We start from the raw sequence: 22,736 nt of genomic DNA, 5'->3' as shown, positions 1-22,736 counted from the left end.
GTACAAAGATATGCTTTTCTCAATATGCTTCAACATGGGAAAAGGGACATTGCACATTTGTGGCAGGGTGTCTAGCCGGGAGAGCCACATTTCAGAAATGGCTATTGCCGGTAAAGCCACATTTTCAGCTGAGTGCATTTCGCCTATTCTAGCAGGTAATTAATAAATCCGATTACCGATACCTTTATATGAGTGTCCCACATTTAAATTACTAAGAGCGGTACTCCCAGACTGAGGGAGGCGACCAGTTCCTACACCGTGTTAGTGACGACATCATCATCTTCACTACAGACAAGAACATTGAACATTTGTGTACTGCAGACATTGTATTTTGTGATGGTACATTTTATGCCTGTCCCAAGATGTTTGATCAGATTTATTGTTTACATGCTGAGGTGTTTGGCCATATGTTTCCATTAGTTTACTGTTTGTTGTCCAATCGAACAAAAGTTATGTCAACATGTTTCAGTACCTATGCGATTTTGCTAGTAGAGGAGGTCTAGAGTTTGCCCCACTTACAATTCAGTTGGACTTTGAACGTGCAGCTCACAATGCCGTGACTGAGGTATTTCCTGGGACATTAGTTAGAGGGTGTTTCTTTCACTTCACCCAATGTATCTGGAAGAGGGTGCAGAAAGAAGGTCTGGTGTTGGACTATAAGGAAGGTGAGGAGGTGAAGAAGCTGGTGACAAGAGCTGCTGCCCTCCCTCTAGTACCTCGTGACAAAGTAGATGATGTGTGGCTTGATGCCATTGCTGACTCTCCTGCTGGCCCTAAAGTGACTGCCTTCATGGACTACGTGACAACCTGTTGGGTTCAAGGAGGGGCCTTCATGCCAACCATTTCGAAAACCAAGGCCACCGTACCAACAATCACCTGGAAGGGTTGCACAACAAGATAAAGAAACTTGCCAAGAAGTGCCACCCGAACATCTACGAGGTAGTGAAGCTATTTCAGCGAGAGCAGTCACTCAAAGAGGTTGCAGTCCTTAGACTCTCACACCAGTGATCAGAACCTTCACGAAGAAAGAAGTACAAGGCAATCGATGCACGTATTGCGTCCCTCAAGATCCAGCTCCTGAACCCACACCTGAGTGAGATGGAATATGCTGACCACGTGGGCGACCTCCTTCATCTGCATTATGATATTCATATGCTATTCATATTCATCAATGTAAAGTTTTGATGAATATGTTATCCTTGTTGAATAGAAAATGAGAAAACAAGACTTGTTTTGTTATATACGGTAACCTGTTAGAATCACAAAGCATGTTTTGACAGCATAGCCGCGAGAGCCACATTATACAATCACGCAACCATAACCATTGCCGCGAGAGCCACATCAATTTGGGCTATCTATTTTCGAAATGTGGCTTTGCCGGCCTGTAACCTGTGGCAGTACTGCTCCCAGGTGGCGGCGGCGTCCACTAATGCCTACATTCACTAATGCCTACATTCACTAATGCCTACATTCACTAATGCCCATATTCACTAATGCCTACGGTCTACAATAAACAAAGTCATGCAACAGTGATTTTCAGCGACACCTGCTATCAGTGCATCATTTGGGCGTCATTGCATTAGTTCTTATAGTATACACCAGCAGATATTTGATGATTTCAAAGAAATTTCAAACAGTTCATTCCTAGCATGGGTATGTTGTTTTCATTGTGTAGGCATTATTCCAGACTGCTTTATTTTTTGTAGGCAATAGTAACTTGTAGGCAAAAGTGGACGTAGGCATTAGTGGCTGGAACCCAGGTGGCCGGGTGCGCAGAAACTATTCCCGATTTTTTAAAAGTACTGATTTAACTCCGAAGTTTTACATCCGCCATCTTTGTTTATTTGACTTTTGCCACTGTTACATTTGTTGGTATGAATATTGTCCAAACGGCACAAAATTGCTTCAAATGCAATCAAATGTTCAAAACATTGCTTGGGGCTCAGCCTAATATCGTTAGCAAAGTCAACAAACTACGACCATAGATGTAATGTACAACAGGCGCAAGAAAATTAAAAAAAATTCTTACAAATACAAATGATAAGAAGTCGAATATAAATACTTATACCTGTACTTTTTAGAACAAGAAATTGACACATTGACGAATTCAGATTAAATTGATAATTTTTGTTCTTTACTTATGTAAATACAAATGATAAAAAAATAATTAACAGTGACATACTCTGGCTATTGTGCAAAGATTCCAGTCCCAATGAAAGTGAACAGCATGCCGATGTTATACAAAGCAATCATATAATATATCGCAACTGATAATTCTAAACAATCAGGCAATCAACATAATGATAGTATCAGTGGGCACATCGTGATATTTGAAGATAAAAAATGATAACACATGAAAAACAACAACTTTATTTACAATTGCATTTCAAATTTATAATGCATATGCATGTATATCCATGTATATGCTCATGAGCAAAGGAGGAAAATATGTGAAAATCAAATTCAAATTTATTCCGATAACCCTGAAGTAACGTGTCAGTATTATAGCTTGATGTATTAGAACAACAGTATTTGTGAATGCCAGGTGCTACCGGTAGTGTTGGGTATGCTTAGCCTTTTTGAAGATTCACGCTTTGTAATTCGACATCAAACGAATTACATCACACTCTAAGTAAACAATCTCATTTAACCCTTAATTAGTTAATTAATCTAGTTAACCTGCAGTATACTGTATCACTTAGTATTGCCTTAACGAGGTGTAATCCCTTGTCAGTTGTTGGTGAGTGATACATTAATGTCTGGAAAAAGGGATTAGCCTTACTCCTAGCATACATGCATAGTCAAAACTCCCCAAAAGCTAGTATGAAATCTTTCCACAAAGTAGCTTTCAATCTAAAATTAACCGATCTTCCCTTCTTCCTCTTTAACCTCCATCTAAAAGAACTCACCGAATAAAATAAAAAAAATAAAAAATAAATCACCAATCACCCGAAACCAATAATGGAAGGACTAAATATTTTTCAGTGGAACGCCAACGGACTCACCTCCCACGGCCATGAACTAAAAACTAAATTTAAACTAAATAAAGGCCCTCACATTGCTTGTATACAGGAAACCAAATTCTCAAAAAAATCCAAATTCACACTACCTAACTACAACTCAGTTAGAACTGACAGAGCTAAACCGAAAACAAGAAGAGCCGCAGGAGGACTAATCATATTTATCAGGGAAGATATAAATTACGAAGAAATAAAAATAGACACGCCAAACCTAGAAGCCAACGGCATTAAAATCACATTAAATAACCGAAACATAAACATCATAAATATTTACCACTGGGCGGAACAAAAAGTCCAACCTGAGGATCTAAACAAACTACTCCAAATAAGCGATAAATCTACTATATTCCTAGGAGACTTTAACGCTCACCATCCTACATGGAGCATAGATGATAAAATAGATAATCATGCCAAATTAATCTCCGAATAGAAACAAACGACCTAGTACTCCTTAATAGCAACCAACCCACGAGGTACGATAAGATAAAACAAAAAATGTCGGCTATCGACCTAACCATATGCACCGCAGATCTAGCCCAAAGCACTCAATGGGAAGTGCACGACGTCTCGCTAGGTAGTGACCACTTCCCCATAAACATAACCATAGGAAATACAAACGTACCAATCCAAACAGAAAACCAAGAACCAAAATTCCATTACAATAAAGCTAACTGGGACCAATTCCAAGATATCTGCAACGAAGCTAACTTAAACGAAATAGAAAATAAGGATCCAGAAACCTATTGTAAAAACCTAACAGACTATATAATAAACGCAGCCAAAACCTCCATCCCCTTCAAAACATCTAAGACAGGCAAACCGACGGTACCATGGTGGAATGAGGAAATAGAACAGACTAGACGAAAACGTAAATCAGCCTTCAATAAAGCAAAACGCGACTACAAATATTTAAACATAGCCCACGAACTAAACCACCAGGTTCAAAAACTAGTCCAAATAGCCAAAAGTAGAGACTGGAAAAAAATTATGCGAAGGTATAAATAACCGTACAGATGCCAGAACGGTCTGGCGCAAAATCCACGCCATTAGAGGCTTAAAACGATATAAAAAACCCCTAACATTAACAACTCAACCAACCCCGCCCAAAAAGCAAATAATCTCGCCAACCACTTTTCGGCCGTTAGCAATAACACCAACTTCAGCCAAAAATTCCAAGATAAACTTAAAACAGAAAACAAACCCACAAAAGAATCAAACAATAACAATCTAGAAATAAATCAACTCTACACAATGGAGGAGCTCCTCTACGTAATCCAAAACAGGAAAAAGGGCACAGCTCCAGGATTAGACCTAACCTCTAACCAAATAATTAAAAAACTCCCCCTAAAACTACTCCAGGCACTACTCAAACTATACAATCTCATCTACCTAAACGGACAGGTTCCTACTCCCTGGAAACAGGCCCTAGTCATACCAATCCCTAAACCTAATAAACCAGCTAATCAAGCTAACTCATATAGACCAATATCCCTAACTTCAAACTTATGTAAAGTAATGGAATCAATGGCTAAAAATAGATTACAACATTACTTAACCCAAAATAACATCATAAACCCAGATCAAAGCGGTTTCACTCCTGGCCGCTCAACCCTAGATAACCTCGCCCGACTAGAACAAGATATTAAGACAGGACAACTAAATAAACAATATACCACAGGCATCTTCTTAGACTTCTCTAAAGCTTTCGACATGGTATGGCACGATGGGCTAATACAAAAACTATAAAAAAATAGGACTCAAAGGTCAGATAATAAACTACATCCAGGACTTCCTAAACAATCGTAAAATAACCGTGGGTATAGACCAAACTCTATCGGACCAATGTCCCCTAGAAAATGGCACTCCACAGGGCAGTATCCTCAGCCCCACCTTCTTCAATATAATGATAAACGATCTATTCGAGGGCCTATCCCCTAAAGTAAACACATCAAAATTCGCGGATGATGGAGCCATCTGGATCCGCACTAAAAGCATGAAAATGGCCCAAAATTTATCCAAAAATCTCTTAATAAAAAATACAACAATGGGCTGACAAATGGGGCTTCTCCCTTAACTCAGAAAAAACAACAGGAATAGTATTCAAACATAAAAAAACATGAAACCCGCCTCCCCAATCCTCCAGCTAAACAATCAAACAATCAAATTTCAAAAACAAACCAAATTCTTAGGACTTATTTTCGATGAACATCTCACCTGGGATGCTCACATCCAAAACCTAACAACTAAATGCAGTAAAGACCTAAACACCCTAAGATGCCTAACTGGCTCTAACTGGGGAGCGTCCAAAGATACTCTCCTCTCTCTCTACATATCACTAATTAGATCAAAACTAGACTACGGCTGCGCCATATACAACACCCTTAACAACTCCCTATCTAAAAAACTTGACTCAATACAATTTCAGGCTCTCAAACTAATTACACGCACCCAACATGGCACCTCCTACACCTCACTTCAGGCTTTAACAGGAGAGATGCCACTAAGTCTACGCAGGGAACAGCTAAGCTTAAATTTCTGGGCCGCGTCCCAATCAAACCCTCTCATCCAAAACTTAATAAACCAAAACATCAGCCCTAAAAACCAAGCTCTAGCTCGTAAACACCCCTTACTTACCCCAATATCCCAAAGAATAACAAACTACCTAAATGAACACCAAATCAAAAATCTTAACCAAAACTGCAAACAATCAAATATCTTCACCCCTAAACTTAAAATACCCAAAATAGACACAACACTAGCTAGCCAAATAAATAAACAAACCAACCCAAACATAGCTAAAACTACCACACTAGCATACATACACGAAAATTGGCCAAATTGGTGTCACATTTACACGAACGGATCCTCAGATCCGACCTCCAAACACATGGGTTTCGGAGTCCATGCCACACAACCAACTAAAACCACACAATCCTTCCGACTCCCAAATAACCAATCAATATTCACGGCAGAACTAATGGGCATGGCCTCAGCCCTCCACAATCAAGAATCCAAAAACCACCAAAAAATCCTAATACTTACTGACTCCCTAAGTGGACTACAAGCCCTCCAAAACAAAAATACCAAAAACCGACCTAAATTAATAAATCAAATACTTAAAAACTCCAACGACCTAACTAAGGCAGGCAAACAAATAACCTTTTTGTGGATCCCCGCCCACGTAGGAATATACGGTAATGAAAACGCCGATAAAGCAGCTAAACTATCCCTCAAAATCCCAGAAATAAGCTTAAACTTACCCATCTCAAAATCAGAAATTAAAAGTGTAAACAAACAAAAAATCACCAAAAAATGGCATAACCTATATCTAAACTCAAATAGCCAAATCAAAAAAGTGCTCAGCAAACCACTTACCAAACCAAAAATTCTCCATCCACCAAAAACAATCGACAGGGTAATCACTAAACTCCAAACAGGACACACCAACCTAAATAACCACCTAAAAAAAATAAAAAAACAAACTACAGGTAACTGCCCACATTGCAAACAACTAGAAACCCCAGAACACGCACTCATCCACTGCACACACTACCTAACACATCGAACCGCATTACAAACCACCCTCAATCTAAACAAGGCTCTCTCTAGAAGCAATACTAAACCCACAAAATAAACTAGAAAACTTCAAGGCCTTAGGCGTATTCTTAATCAAAACGGAACTAATAAAACGCATCTAAAACCATAATAACCTACCAAATCAAAATCACATAAACAAACAAACATCCACCATACCCAGCTCCCTTAGTTCTCCTCCCCAACCCCATCGGCATCTATTCCAAATCTCAAAATTCCCAAATTCTATATAAGCAACCCCTAAAGCCCCCTCTTGGGTTGCACAGACCACCTTCGCCCCTTTCGGAAACACATTAAATGGCCTGGCCGGGCCCGTGTGTGAAATACGTATCAGTCGGAGAGCGCACGTTAAATCTCCAAAGTAAGTAAGTAAGTAAGTGGATAGGGCTAAACAACATAGGTATATATACACTTATTGACATCTAAGTTGTTACAGCGACTAGTTGATGGACACAGAGAGGTGATTAAGCTAATTGGAAGCCAGTGGATGACTAATGAACACAGAGTAAACAAGCAGACAGATGGAGATGATGGAAGCAACTGTATTAATTGGATGGAAAAAGGGATTTAGCAATTAGGTGATGGTAAGCAGGCGGGATGTAATATTAATAAATTAATACAGTGGCTTGTTCTTGGTACAAATATCCAAAATATGGGCATTATATGCTTGTTCATAACTTCTAACGATTTATGTGAAAGGAGTTATTTAACTGAGTGAGTGAGTATGGTTCACGGCGGTGGACACCAGAAAGGTATCTAAGACTTCTAAGGCAATTAATCATAGGGATTTCCTGACTGAAATATTATTCCCAAAGTCATACATATTAATTCCTTTCATTTTAAGATTAGATTTTGCACTTGGGAAGACTTTAATTTAAAGTGAAATAGAAAAGTTTCTGTTTTCTCTGGATACTTGCTTTCATCCATTTGGTAATTTTCTCCAAATCAGCATTAATATATTACGCAGTAGTATTTGGAATTGTCCATTTGGGGAATTGTCTGGACCCCACCGCAAACACAGTAAACAGAAATTCCAATGTGAATAATATGTACAATAGTTTGTTGGGTCGACATGCAAGACTCCATAATTTTAGTTATAATGTAAAAGTCATGGTAATATTAAATTATATTTAAAACAAATCATTAATGTATTTGACATGGAAGACGAAGCGACACACATTGTGTTTTATAATAATGCACAATTTTGAATGCTTTAAACCTGTTTCATTAAACAAATACTTGATTTGATGTTGTCATATAGTGAATCAATATGTGTCTAGTCTTCTCAAATGTTCTATTGCGAACACATATAGTGTCAGCGCTCGTGGTCGCCATATCTATGAATTAATGAAAATATCAACATTAATAAACTCAGTCCGGATGTAACTAATTACAAACTCTGTTCTAATTATGCTAATCGTGGAAGTGCATTATACTGGATGACAAACTTAGTAATCCTTTCACACTAATGATCCTTGTTTACAATGAACGCATGTCAATTGACTAAACAAACATCCTTAAGTAGAAGTATCAAAATGGACGGTGTGTACAACTGTTTGTCAAACAATATCAACCAATATTTTATATTTAGAATCACCATTACATGAAATCACAGAAACATATATATTAAATTTTACTTTGAAAACTCCAGAACTAATGTCGTGAACGTAATATAATAGGAATAGGAATTTATTCCAACAATGTGTTTTCTATATATGTTTCCTTGTACAATTTTAAAATCATGGATTTTTTATGCATTATTTTGCAATGATCGTGACAATCGCTAAAAGGCTACCCTCTTGCTATTCCGTTTATTGGTTATTCTAGTTTAGACAGCGACAGCCTCTCGTTATACAAACAGTGTTTTTTCTAACCCCGATTTAGTTAAGACAGCGACAGCCTTTCGTTATACAAACAGTGCTTTTCTAACCCCAATTAAGTTTATACAGCGGCAGCCTTTCGTTATACAAACAGTGCTTTTCTAACCCCGACCTAGTTAAAACAGCGGCAGCCTTTCGTTATACAAACAGTGCTTTTCTAACCCCGACCTATTTAAAACAGCGGCAGCCTTTCGTTATACAAACAGTGCTTTTTCAAACCGCGATCTAATTAAGACAGCGGTATTATTTACATTATCTGTTACTAAAATCTGCACAAATGTTCATTTTCTTATGTACAATGCTGTCAACACTCCAAATATAGTTGCCATAATGAAAATAGTAGAGACATAATATCGTCACGTGCAATAATACTGTTCGGTAACATTAGTAATATTTTCAAATCCCAAGAATACCTCTTACAGGCTAAAAAAAATCAATGAAGCAGTGGTAAAATCTATCCATATATACAAAATTGAATAGTTTTGGATATACACATGTACCAACTATGCAAAATTGTATATTTTGGAAATACCCTATGTTCATAATTGTATATTTTGTATATATTGGAATTTTCCCTTGTGAAATTTGTTATTAAACGAGGTTGGGATTGACAGCGCGAAAGGGAAAATTGGTTAATAGGCGAGTGTGGGACCTGACCGCGAAAACAATCACTGGGCTATGAATTGTAAGCAGAGTGAGTGAGTGAGTGAGTATAGTTTTACGCCGCTTTTAGCAATATTTCAGCAATATCACGGCGGGGGACACCAGAAATGGGCTTCACACATTGTACCCATGTCGGGAATCGAACCCGGGTCTTCGGCGTGACGAGCGAACGCTTTAACCACTAGTGTAAGCAGAGAGAAGTAAAAGAGATAAAGAGAAGTAATTAAAAAGATAATGTCTTTAAGCAAATGTCTGGATTATGAATCTTAACGAGCGGGAAGTGAAGACGAAAAAGTTTCATGGAATATGAAGTGTAACCACTAACGCCTCAGGACCACTAACGCGAAAGACAATCTGAGAAGTTTGGGAAAGATTTGAACCCGGTCGGTGTTGCCGACCTCTCATAATGGACCGACCATTTGATATTAGGGGTGGGGAAAACAACTGGCAACAATGTAATTTGTGTGGCCGACAATTACTTTCTTTCAACAGTCTGAAGCATAATATTTTTGTTCACGAATTTTCTGAGACAATAGATTATTTTCGATAAAATCCCATGCCCCCTCCAGAATATCAAATACATGTAGTCGGTTGCTAATAGCAATCACCGGTTTGTCTTATTCAAAAGCGATTATTTACGGGCAACCGTCTTATAGTTGCAATATTGTTGAGTTTAATCAACAAAGAAGGACAAGAAACATCAAACAAACAAACACAGTATCTCAATGTGAAATATGTACGTCAACCTCTGTTTCAGCCATGGCACACGAGCGATGGCGTCATCATCTAGACTACCTCATCACCATTCTCGGATCAAGCATTGCATCGGGTGTCTTCATTAAGTTTCCCTATTTCTGTATGCGTAATGGAGGAGGTACATCGCTTTCATAATTTGTTTCCTAACTAATTTCTAAAGTCTTTTAAAAAACCCAACTAAAACTGCCTGGCAAAAGAAAGTATACACACGTTCTGTTTGATGGCATTTAAAAATGAAACAAACAAGAAATTGTTATTCGATGGTGATTTGAAGGTTTTGGTAATCCATCAGTCGGCCTGCTAGAGTAACTGGCCTTTATCAAAGGGAAGTTACTCTAATCATACTCTATGAGACGTCATGTTTGTGTCGAGTATGCCTGTCCTGCAGAGTCAGATGTACACACATCGACAAAATTAAACAAGGTAACAATTCGGACATATTTCGGCCAAATCCAACTGTTTTAAATCTGGCAAAAGGACTCAAGCCGCAGAGGTTTACAAAAACAGATATGGAAACGGATCCCACTAGGCTAGTGTTCTTGGCCTCGCTAAATTGTTTAGCATATTATATCATCAAAGTTGCCAAAACTTGTAAAATGCGCTGCTACATCCCAGTTAGACAGAAATTTTCTGTGTCTTTGACTATTTTGTTTTATAACAATTATCCCTGTAGTTTCTCCAGATTCCCCATGGTAAATTCTGACTCGAACGCCGACTGACAAGGGCGACGCCATGTATGTTTGTAAATACTTAAAGTAATAAATACCTCAGCTTTCATATTTGCATCTTTATCCGTATATGACCCCAACGGGTACCGCTTTATATTCATGGGCTTTATCCTGCCGATAAAAGCAGATATGTCATTCTATTTGAAAATATACTTGACATATTACGGAATCAGTTATGTGTATTAAGGTAAAGATATCACATGTGGAGTAGTATATTTTCGATTCCAACGACTTCAATTTGACTTCGAGAACTCATATAATGAACGATGTTAGTTTGATTACTCAATGAGATATGTCCAATTTTGAGATAAACCTACTGTGTTTTAAAATTTAAGGTAGTCTAACTTTAGATTAGATACCTCTTAGTTTTATTTGAAACATAGTGCTTTATATCCGTGGTATATACATCGATTCGTAGACTATCGATAGAGCCATGCTTTCATACGCAATGTTTCGGTGTGAAAAGGCATTATAATTTTGAGGTATCAAATTAAATTACATACCTAATTTTGACCAATCGGAATCAGTGCTAGTGTCATGGTAGGACTGATAGTAACGTGAATATTCAATGACATTAAGAAGTTTAAATTATAGTTCTATCCGCTTCACTATTCTTTGATTCATGTGCAGGAGCATATATCATCGTCTTCTCCATCTTCACCATCCTTGCGGCCATTCCGTGCGTATTCCTGGAAATGGTCATTGGTCAGTTTTCTCAAGGAGGTCTTATCAAAGTCTGGAACCTTTGTCCTCCATTCAAAGGTAGGATGGTATTTGAATTGTTACACCTGCGTTACTTATATGGCCTGAAATAAATTCTATGAAATTAATGGTAAATGATCAGTCTCTTATTGATTTGCGGGATTAACAGAGTGAGTGAGTGAATATGGTTTAAGGCCACTTGGAAAAGCGATTCCGTTATATCACGGCGTTTCAGCTCGGTGTGGGAGGAAGGCCCCAAATGATGGCGATATGATAATAAGACGTTAATAATTACCACCCACGAGCACGGGTATGGCGCTGATAAACCTAGAAATATCAGGCCGAATGTGAGATTCGAACTGTCGATTGTTGGTTTCTTGCACACCTAGGGGAAGTGTGTGTGTGTGTGTATCTAAGAAATAAACGCCGGGTGGTAGTTGTTTATTGTAAATAAAACATTTCAGGGAGAATAACCATGAGGGGCGCAGACCTGAGTGGTTTATTCTCCTGCAGGTTTTATTGTACGATAAACAACGACCGCGAGTCGATTAATTCTTATATGAGATATCAAAATCATGTATAACCTCTTTAAGGTTGTTAAAACGCAACCAAATATGTGCCCACATTTTAATAATGATGACTCCCTGAATGAAATCCGACTTCAGAAATGTCGGACAAGTCCATTTTCCGAACAGGTGGGTTAAGTGTGGTATCCTTGTATATATATTCTCACAATCCTCAAGTCGATCTTCTGTACCTTTTTTCCCAATACTGATACATATACATATATATTTATATATATTTATATATATTTATATACATATACATATATACATACATTATATATATTACTCAAAAGGACACATGATGTGTTTACGTTTTTTGGCGGAGAATGAAGACACCCCGTGTTTTGTTTTGTCAGGTATTGGAGTTGGCATCGTGATATCAACCTGGCTCTATAATTGTTACTACAACGTGATATTCTCCTGGTTCCTGTTCTACGCGTACAACTCGTTCTTCTCCACCCTTCCCTGGTCACACTGTGACAATCCCTGGAACACACCAGAGTGTATATCTGGCGTTAATGACGTTAATGCGACGTTTCCTAACGTCACTGACAACACCATACTTGGAGGAACTGTGAACTTTACTAACAGTTCTGTTGCCGGAATGACTTCTGCAGAGGAGTTCTGGAAGTAAGACTTCAAACGGCCTTAACAGGTTCATTAATGATAAGGGACCGCCTCCGTGGTTTAGTGGTTGAGCGTCCACCCGGAGAGCAAACGGTCTGGGGTTCGATCCCGGCCGATACCAAAAGACGTTAACAGATGGTACTTGTTGTTACCCTGCCTGGCGCTTGGCATTAAAGGGCTGAAACAAGGACTGGTCGGCTCAGAGTCGGTATACTGTGTCTGAGTGGGGTATTCATGTTAAACTGCGGCAAGGTATGTCAGTGGGCCAGCACTATAAATCGGCATCAGTCCGGACTAGTACAAGCAGCCACACACAAACACAAGCATGCACGTCACTATATAAGTCCAACAATCTTGAACGAAAAATAAAGTGATTAGAAAATGTCTTGACCAGTGACGTCCATTCTTAGGGTGTCATGAGGTTGACGGAGATAATTGCTGCTTGCGCGTGGGTCTGGTTGATACTGGAATGTGGTATAACATTTTAGTTGGTAGGTAATAAGTAGTTATTGAAAGGATTGAATCAAATTTGCTATGTCTACCAATGTGCCGAGCCTAGCGCACCCCTAAATTGCATCTTCATGTAAGATTAACATAAATATTCGTTCGTTCCGCACTTTCAGGTTTCAAGTCTTGGAAATCACAGACGGTCTGGGCTACCTTGGAACTATAAGATGGCCTCTCGCTGGGTGCTTGGTCGTCACCTACGTGATTGTGTACCTTTGCGTGTTTAAGGGGATTAACGTGTCTGCAAAGGTATGGCATATCTACGAAACCTCGAGTTGTACCCAATGGATTTCAGGAAAACAATCTTTCATTTCTATCAACAAGTAATCAACGAACAATGTCACCGTGTTGTCGTGGTTTGTTTAGATCGTGTACGTCACCGTCGGCGTCCCCTACATCCTCGTGACAGTCTTCCTCATCCGCGGATGTCTACTTCCGGGTGCAATGGACGGGATTTATTTCTACATCTATCCACAATTCCAAAAACTTCAAGAACCAAAAGTACGATTTTTACTTTTATCAATAAAAAAATCAGCATTTAAGAACTTAAGAATATATATAAAAGATATTTTTGCTTTCTGAGCTGTTTATTTTAATGCTTTGCTTGTATTCGTACTATTTGTAAATATCTTATTTCGTTCTTGTCCAGTTGCTTAAGAGCACATAAATTCAAGAACTTCAAAGAATCTTAAGAACACGTTAAGTGCATGCCCATATGTTTCCTTTGCCACAGATATGGATTGAGGGGTGTAGATTCTCTCTATTCTCGATGGGTATTGCGATGGGATATATCATAACGTTGTCCGGCCACAATAAATCTAACAACAACTGTTTCAGGTAACCTATTAAAACATCTTGTATCTCGGGGTCACGGGTAGCCCAGTCGTCTAATGCGCACGATTCGCTGAGCAGAGTTGCGTCCCTTGGGCAAGCCAGAAACCTATGATTGTGGGTTTGAATCCCGGTTCGCCCCGATTATGTTTCTAGGTTTGTCAGCACCATACCCGTGCTCATGGGTTTCACCGAAGTGGTAAACGTCTGAGACCTGCATCACTTCGGGCTTTTCTCCCACATTTAAGCTGACACGCCGCGATATAACTGGAATAGTGTTAAAAGCAGTGATATAGTGAAATAGTGATAAACACAACTCACTCACTCATACGAATTCATAAGAGTTTTCTAACAAAACGGTTAACACGTTATGTGTGACATGGGCTATTAGTTATTTGCATTAATGGTTCGAAAGCCAGATAAGTCCAAGTATGACTCTTGGTATAGTCAATACTATGCCAACTGTCGAGAGTGTCACAGAGTGGTAAACGCCAGAGACCTGCATCATTGCTTCCCTAGCACTGAAACAATGTTCATTTATTCAAGGAGTTTTACTCCCAGCTCACTCATTGTGTTATTACTTCTTAATGAGAATTTATATATACTACTCAAAAGAAGTTAAAGAACACCCGATTCTTTCATATTACTATAGTTAATCAGTCTTGGCATGTGAGATGAACTATAGTAATATGAAAGAATTGGGTGTTCTTTAACTTCTTTTGAGTAGTATATTATGTACGCTTCTGGTTCATATGGAGTGGTGAGGTGGTGAAATGAGTTTTAACGTCGCGTCCAAGATTATTGCACTTATATAACGACGTGCATGTACGTGTGTGTGTTTGTGTGGCTGCTTAGTGCTAGCTCACTGAGATACCATGCCGCAGTTTAACATGAATACCCCATTCAGACACAGTATACTGACTCCGAGCCGACCAGTCCTAAATTGCTTGTTTTGGCCTTTTAATGCCGAGCGCCAGACAGGGTAACAACAAGTACCATCTTTTTACGTCTTTTGGTATGACGCGGTCGGGGATCGAACCCCGGACCTTCCGCTCTCCGGGCGGACGCTCTACCACTAGACCACGGAGGCGGTGGTTCATATGAAACACTAAAGACATACTATATGTCAACGCGATAACAGAGAACACTCGTGGGGATTCCGGGGTAGAATAGGCCCCATTAATCTATGCTGGCCGTATACGACCAATACATCGTGTGGTAAGGCCCTGTGTCCTAGTTGATTGGGTGTCATCGAACCCGACGGCATAGATGTTGCTCACAATATTAATCACTGGATTGTCTGGTCCAGACTCGATTATTTACAGACCGTATTATATAACATACACTCCTAGGTGAAATGTGACAAAATTATGTATCTGACAAAACAAAACATGATGCATGGTGATGTCATTAGTTAGCTGTCCTAATACTTCTGACACGCATTTTCTACCAACAGAGACGCCATCGTCGTATGTGTCGTGGATTTGGTTTCAACAGTTTTTGTTGGATTTTCCTTCTTTGCGATCGTTGGCCACGTTGCGTACAAAAGCGGAGTAACTGTTGAAGCGTTTGAATCATCAGGTTTGTGGTAACGTCAGGTTTCAAATTTTGTGAAAATACGTTTCGTAAAAGTTGTGAAATTAAAATGTGCCGGCAAGACGTTGATAATGCCTTGCCCAGATACAGATTCCTATAGGCGTGCCATGATCCTATAAAATCGTGGGTTCGAATCCAGATTCTCTTCAAATTTTCGATGCACCTGTTTTAAATGACTCCCGATAAACGACAATTCGAATTGATCTCAACACTACAGGGGCGGTGGGGTAGCCTAGTGGTCAAACTGTTTGCCCGTCACGCCGAAGACCCGGGTTCTATTACCGACATGGGTACCTCGTGTGAAGCAGATCTTTGGGGTCAGCAGTGATATTGCTCGAATATTGCTAAAAGCGGCGTAAAACCATACTAAAATAGATCTCGAGTACAGCATTCTTACCTTTCCGCGGGGATTCCAAATAGTAATTAATATTTATTTCGCATCTTAACGATTAATCGTTTCTGTTGTTTAAATCCAGGTTTCAACCTTGGATTTATCGTCTTCCCTGAAATCCTGACTTACCTCCCCTTGCCGCAGCTGTGGTCTGTGTTGACCTTTGTGACGTTGATGACTCTGGAAATAGATTCAATGGTACCAAACGCAATATAAAAACAACTGCAACAAATAATTCATGTATTCACAATGGTGTTCAAGGCAATATCATCTAGCGTTTGTAAATTGACATCGAGGATGTATAGGGCGTTCGGTTAGCCTAGTGGTTAAAGTGTTTGCTCGTCACTCCGAATACCCGGGTTCAATTCCCCACATGGGTACAATGTGTGAAGCCCATTTCTGGTGTCCCTCGACGTGATATTACTGTAATATGGCTAAAAGCGGCGTAAAACCATACTAACTCACTCACTCTAGGATGTAAAATATAACACTGTATAGCCATTTTTCAACTGAAGCCTTCTCGAGCATCTATATTCTAAGAAACCCAAGCATGCAAGGTGAGTAATTTCGATTTAATGGCGATTGTTTCCAGGTGCCTACTGTTGACATATTGATGGAAGCCTTTGTGGATATCTTTCCCACTGCGGCCAGACGGCGTTGGCTTGTTATTGGTGGCATTCTGTTGAGCAATTTCCTAATGGGCCTCGTACACATCACACAGGTATAAATCGGGAAGGATTTGTCTTATTCATATTTTGTAAACGATGTATTCATGTACGTTATATATATTCTGCTTGGGAATGATTAAATCATGTTGAGTAATTCCTAATATATACAATACATGGTAACAAAAACGACAAAACACTTAAAAAAAACACACGACTCCCACTACACAATAAGCATGCGTCTATGGATCCAAACTTCCCTTTCTACATGTACACGATTCATGGTAAGTCGGGCGGTCGGGTAGCCTAGTGGTTAAAGCGTTCGCTCGTCACGCCGAAGACCCGGGTTCGATTCCCGACATGGGTACAATGTGTGAAGCCCATTTCTGGTGTCCCCCGCCGTGATATTGGTGGAATATTGCTAAAAGCGTAAAAGGTGAGGTGAGGTGAAATTGGGTTTAACGTCGCGTCCAAGATTATTGCACTTATATAGCGACGTGCATTCACGTGTGTGTGTGGCTGCTTGTACTAGTCCGGACTGATGCCAGATCCGAGCCGACCTGTCCTTGTTTAGCCCTTTAATGTCGAGCGCCAGACAGGGTAACAACAAGTACCATCTTTTAACGTCTTTTGGTATGACGCGGCCGGGGATCAAACCCCGGACCTTCCGCTCTCTGGGTGGACGCTCTACCACTAGACCACGCAGGCGGTAGGTATCTATAAACTATGTAGTACCATTTATACTCACGTTAAAAGAATATATATCTTTCAGGGCGGCATCTACGTACTGACTCTGTTTGACTGGTATGCCTATTTCCCCTCTCTTGCTCTCTACGCCATGTTGGAGTGCGTTGTGGTGGGCTGGTGTTATGGTAAGAGGTTATTAGATACTGATCTTCTCCACACCCCTCCTCTTATCTCGTGCACACCCGTATGCCATCTACAGTCTCATTCACTTTTGAAAAATATTCTCACATATGGCCTATCCTAGTGACCCTTTATCACGTGGGTATGTGAGGGTATGTGTAAATAGTGGATATTCTGCTATGAAACAAAGGTGGAAAAAAAGCTAAAATGAAAAACAAAAATAGGTTATAACGCCTTAGGTGGGAAGGGTGGCTGAAAATGTCCGCACTGTCATCACGTATCCCCAACTGGAAGAGCTTACTCCTACATCCATTCATGCCATGGGCGGATACAGCTTTTTTGAAAAAAAAGGGGGGGGGGGGGGGGGGGTTTGCACAATTAAGATCTATTTATTGTCTTTGGTGGTAATTTATACAGAAATAAAGATTCCTTTCCTTTGCCACTGCCAGGAGGTGGGCAGTTGAATTCTAGAGGGGAAGTGTGAGCCTCGAAGATGATCCAAGACCAAGACCTTCAACTGCCAGTAATGTGAAAAATGTTACAAATGATAAAATACATGATATGACTATTGATGATCGACTACTCAGTACATGTCACACCCCAAGACAGCTGAATCTCTCATAACACTCCTTATCAGAAACACTCTAAGTTCATCATCTCTCGTAAGAATTTACGTCGGTTTGAAGCCGGTCGAGCTGAGTTTGTTGAGTGATTTCTGACCGTGAATACGTCTTAGGTTCACCACCACCAGCCAGAGTAGGTATGGTTTTATGCCGCTCTTAGCAATATTTCAGCAATATCACGGCGGGGAACACCAGAAATGGGCTACAGACATTGTACCCATGTCGGGAATCGAACCCGGGTCTTCGGCGTGACGAGCGGACGCTTTAACCACTAGGCTACCCGACCGCCCCTATCAGCCAGAGACTAAACAACAGTCAAAGCATTGGAAAGATCTAACGTCTTTTCCGAAGAAGAAGGCAAGGTCCGTTCCATCAGCTGGCAAGGTGATGGTTTCCGTTTTCTGGGATTCCAAAGGAATCCTATTGGAGGACTACCTCCCGAAAGGACAGACCATTAATGGACAACATTATTAACTTGCTTCAGCAACTGCTTGAGGCTACACGTTGTAGGGAACCCTTATAGTTGTATGGGTCCACCCGGAAAAGACTGGTCGTCATGGCTTCAACGCATCACATTGACTTTGAACTTATTGAACATCCTCCATATTCACCAGATTTGACATCGTCAGATTTCCACTTCTTCCACTTTCCAAATCTGAAGAAGGGACTGTCTGGCAAGCATTATGCAAATGTAATGACATCAGTTGTGCTGCGGAGAATTTTTACCACCATGAGAAAGCCTTCTAGAAAGTCAGTGGGATCTAGACACTCCAGCATCATTGGCTGAAAAGTGTGGACCTTGGAGGGGATTATGAAAAATAATTCCCCTCTGAGGCCATCAACACAGTTAAGCATTCATTCATTCATTCAGTCATGATTGAATGAATGACAAACTAGTTAATGAGACCATATAAACTGTATTGCATCTTGATGCATGTCATCGTATCCTAATTGTGTAGATCAATGTTCATGAAGGTGACTATGCTTGTCGTAAAAGGCGATTAACGGGATCGGGTGGTCAGGCTCGCTGACTTGGTTGATGCATGTCATTGATCCCAATTGCGTGGATCGATGTTCAGGATATTAATCACTGGATTGTCTGGTCCAGGCTCGATTATTTACAGACCGCCGCCATGTAGCTGGAATATTGCTGAGTGTGGCGTTAAACAACAAACCAAGCAACCAATCATGATGTCGATCACTGGATTGTCTGGTCAATAATGGTCTGGTCCTTTCAATAATCTATTCACTCATTGCAAATATATGTATGATATATAATGTTGATAGTATGGTAGTATTTGACATTTACCCATTTACCCACGCATTGTCAAGTTTTACCATGAATTTGTGACAAGACAGAATTTCATTTTGTCGGATTTGAAATGGTATCCAGCAATGTGCTTGTCGCAAGGGGCGACTAGATGGATCAGTCCTGGTAACCGTGAAGGCATGGGACGTTGCTTAGAATATCAGTGACTGGCTTGTCTTGTCGAAACGTGGCTTTAGAGAAGCAAACCTATCGTCAGGTAATACATGATATATGCATGAATATTATTTTATTATCGTTGTTTTTCGCTTTAATGCAGGCACAGAGAGACTTGAAGAAGACATCGCCATCATGTGGGGAAAGAGCATCCCAAGGATCATCATGATAGCAATCCGATTCATCTGCCCTGTGCTGATGCTGGTGAGCTTTGTGTATCACGATCGATGCAGATGTTACTCTCGGTGTATAAGATAGGGTGAGGTGAAATGGGGTCCAACGTCGTGTAGAGATTATGCACTTATGTAGCGTCGTGAATGTGTGTGACCATACTGCGGTTTAACATTGATACCCGGCTCATACACAGTATACAGACTCGCAGCGAACGTTACCAGTTAAGTTAAACCTTCGAGTATGGTACTGTCATAATCAGGGCAAATCTGGGATTCGAACTGACGTAAAATGTATCTTTGCATGATTAAGGTGAGGTGAGGTGAAATAGGGTTTAATGTTGCGTCCAAGATTATTGCGATTATATAGCGACGTGCATGTACGTGTGTGTTTGTGTGGCTGCTTGTACTACTCCGGACTGGTGCCGATTTATAGTGCTAGCTCACTGAGATACCATGCCACAGGGTGGTGGGGTTGGTGGTGGTGGTGGTGTGGTGTGTGTGTGTGTGTGTGGGGGGGGGGGGGGGGGGGGGGGGGGGGGGGGCGCACGGGTGGCCCAGTCGTTCAAGGCGCGTGATTCGCTGTGCAGAGCTGCGTCCCGGTTCGCCCCCGATGATGTTTCTAGGTTTGTCAGCACCATACCCCGTGCTCGTGGGTTTCACCGAAGTGGTAAACGTCTGAGACCTGCATCACTTCTGGCTTTCCTCCCATATTAAGCTGACACGCCGCGATATGACTGGAATACTGTTAAAAGCGGCGTTAAACCCAACTCACTCACTCACTCCGTTCACTAGGCGGACGCTTCTACCACTAGACCACGGAGGCGGTCGTTTAAAATAGGGACTGATATTGTTAGTTGTGAAGTTGTGACAGTTGTTTTGTTAAGATTATTATTGGTGACGAGGGTTTTTACACGAATAGTCTTAGTTGTATATCCGACTATATATCTATTTCAACTGGACTCACTCATATTTCGATGATTTAATTAATTTGTGACTTCGTTGGAGAGTACCTTGCCCTTTATGTTTTGATTTCTTCTCAAAAACCACCCTCAGTTAATAAAAACATATTTTGTGGGAAGTGTTTACATATCTTCGCAGAAACGAATAGGCTCAGGGAGTTGACGAAATAACGAAATATGTTTTTGTTTGTTTGTTTATTTGTTGTTTAACGCTGCACTCAGCAACATTTCAGCTATATGACGGCGGTATGTACATAATCGAGTCTGGACCAGACAATCCAGTGATCACTGGATTGTTTGGTCCAGTCTTGATTATTTACAGACCGCCGTCATATAGCTAAAATATTGCTTAGTGCGGCGTTTAAACAACAAAACATAACAAACAAAAACATATTTCGTTATTCTTAGTAAATGTTATTTACGCACCAGTGTAATAGAAGCGTGGTGCGACACAAACGATCAGTGGTGTTTGTATTCCTGCAGATCATCTTCTGCTATTCCTTGTATTCCTATCGGCCTCCAAAGTACGGGGACTACATCTACCGGCCATGGGCCACGGGTGTGGGCTGGATGATTTCAAGTGCGTCAATCCTTCCTTTCCCCGTGCTGTTTCTGTGGACGTTGTACAAGACTCCAGGAAATACACTTAAGGAGGTAAGATGAAGTCCCGATTGTCAGTGCCTTCAAACGGATACCACGACACACGTTTCAATGTGATGTGATGTCCGTCACGCTGCAATAGAGATACAGGTAATCTGGAGTCATTCATGCATTCACTTCCGAAAATGCATTTTCGTGGTTTCGTTGATTATAACGAATTTGATCCCCAGTTGTTTTTGTTTGTTGTTCAACGCCGCAGTTAACAATAGTCCAGCTGTAGGTCTATAAATAATCCAGTCTGGACCAGACAATCCAGTGATCGACATCATGAGCATCGACCTACGCAATTGGGATTCGATGCCATCCATCAGCGAATGAGCCTGACCACACGATCTCGTTAGTTGCCTTTCACGACACGTATTGGTTGCTGAAGACGAATTCTAACCCGGATCTGCGCGTGACATTCATGTCATTGACGAAGTGGAATACAAAAAGGGGGCCGAGGGTTATATTTCAGCTCGTTTCGAACTGGCGATGACGCTGGGATATCTTCCCGAAAACTGCATCGTCCATTTCAAGTTTGACGGGATTATACGAATTTGACCCCCACTGAGAACTATGTTCACCCCTATTTTAATGATTTAACATGCTTTCAGAAATTGCGACAGTCATTCAAGCCGAACACGCACTGGCGCCTTCAGTCTGCAGAGGACACTCCCTGTGACGTCGCTCTTCAAAATGTGCCAGAGGACGAGGAGGAGGACGAGGAGGAGGACGAGGACAGGCGAAAGGACTCCCTGCTTTGATTAATGCTCACTGTTCTCAGAAGATAGAGAGAATTGCCCCAAGTCACATTAGTCAAACTTCCGCTATGCAATCATGCAAATAAGTAGAATATTAAATGTCCAATAACATTCCCCTGATGTCTCGAACCCTGTATAACTCGAACTTTCTTCTAGGTCCCCCCACCCCGAGTTAGACGCAAGGAGGCTCGACTGTACAGGATCTGTCAATTGTTTTGTTTTGAGTTAACAAATGTATATCGTACGTTTACAAGTAAATAAATGAGTATATGTATTTTAAGTATTTATTTTACTTTTTCGAAGAATAAAAAAAAGTCAATCGACCGGTTACGTCACTGGTTTTACATTTGACAAATTCCTTTGCTTGTCATGAAATTATGTATTCACAATTCTATCTTTGTCCCCGAGATCTCACGTTAACGGCTGGAAATTCTTTAACTAATTTTCGTATTCAGCGGGTATTCCTTACTTATTATTTACTCTGTGATTGTCACAATTTGCAAATTCAAACCCCGACACAATCTATATATATTTCGGGAAATATTTATGTAAGTTGGCTCATGGCGTTTCGTTTAAAACGATTCCTCCCTTCCACGACAGGTGTTTTATGGTACTTCAACATTGTGGAGTCGCGCTTCCGTTACCTCTGACATGATTCACATCAAGGGCAGTTTCCTCTGCCCTTTTTAAAAGCTATGTTGA

General features: G+C 40.5%; 1 protein-coding gene across 1 annotated transcript; it reads left to right on the top strand.

Moving 5' to 3' along the window:
* Positions 1-979: 979 nt before the first annotated feature.
* LOC139465123 (sodium- and chloride-dependent GABA transporter 3-like) lies at positions 980-22,037 on the top strand. Its single transcript, XM_071246811.1, has 14 exons — positions 980-1,004; positions 9,915-10,031; positions 11,272-11,403; positions 12,266-12,539; positions 13,160-13,292; positions 13,410-13,544; positions 13,777-13,880; positions 15,331-15,455; positions 15,947-16,059; positions 16,454-16,582; positions 17,299-17,398; positions 19,603-19,703; positions 21,115-21,285; positions 21,888-22,037. The coding sequence occupies exons 2-14, from the start codon at positions 9,917-9,919 to the stop codon at positions 22,035-22,037; spliced, it is 1,782 nt and encodes a 593-aa protein (XP_071102912.1). The 5' UTR covers positions 980-1,004; positions 9,915-9,916.
* Positions 22,038-22,736: the final 699 nt, after the last annotated feature.

The sequence above is a fragment of the Haliotis cracherodii genome, unplaced genomic scaffold (assembly GCF_022045235.1).
Source record: "Haliotis cracherodii isolate W230 unplaced genomic scaffold, xgHalCrac1.p SCAF_17, whole genome shotgun sequence".
Lineage (NCBI taxonomy): Eukaryota > Metazoa > Mollusca > Gastropoda > Lepetellida > Haliotidae > Haliotis > Haliotis cracherodii.
Note: the sequence above shows the minus strand (reverse complement) of the source record. Positions and strands in the feature narration are given on the sequence as shown.

What these genes read in the sequence shown, in the direction of transcription:
- LOC139465123 (XM_071246811.1), top strand. Translation starts at nt 9,917, where the DNA reads ATGGCACACGAGCGATGGCGTCATCATCTAGACTACCTCATCACCATT. An exon ending in GCCTCGTACACATCACACAG is followed by an intron (nt 16,583 to 17,298) that starts GTATAAATCGGG and finishes TATATCTTTCAG; the next exon opens with GGCGGCATCTACGTACTGAC. An exon ending in TGTGGTGGGCTGGTGTTATG is followed by an intron (nt 17,399 to 19,602) that starts GTAAGAGGTTAT and finishes GCTTTAATGCAG; the next exon opens with GCACAGAGAGACTTGAAGAA.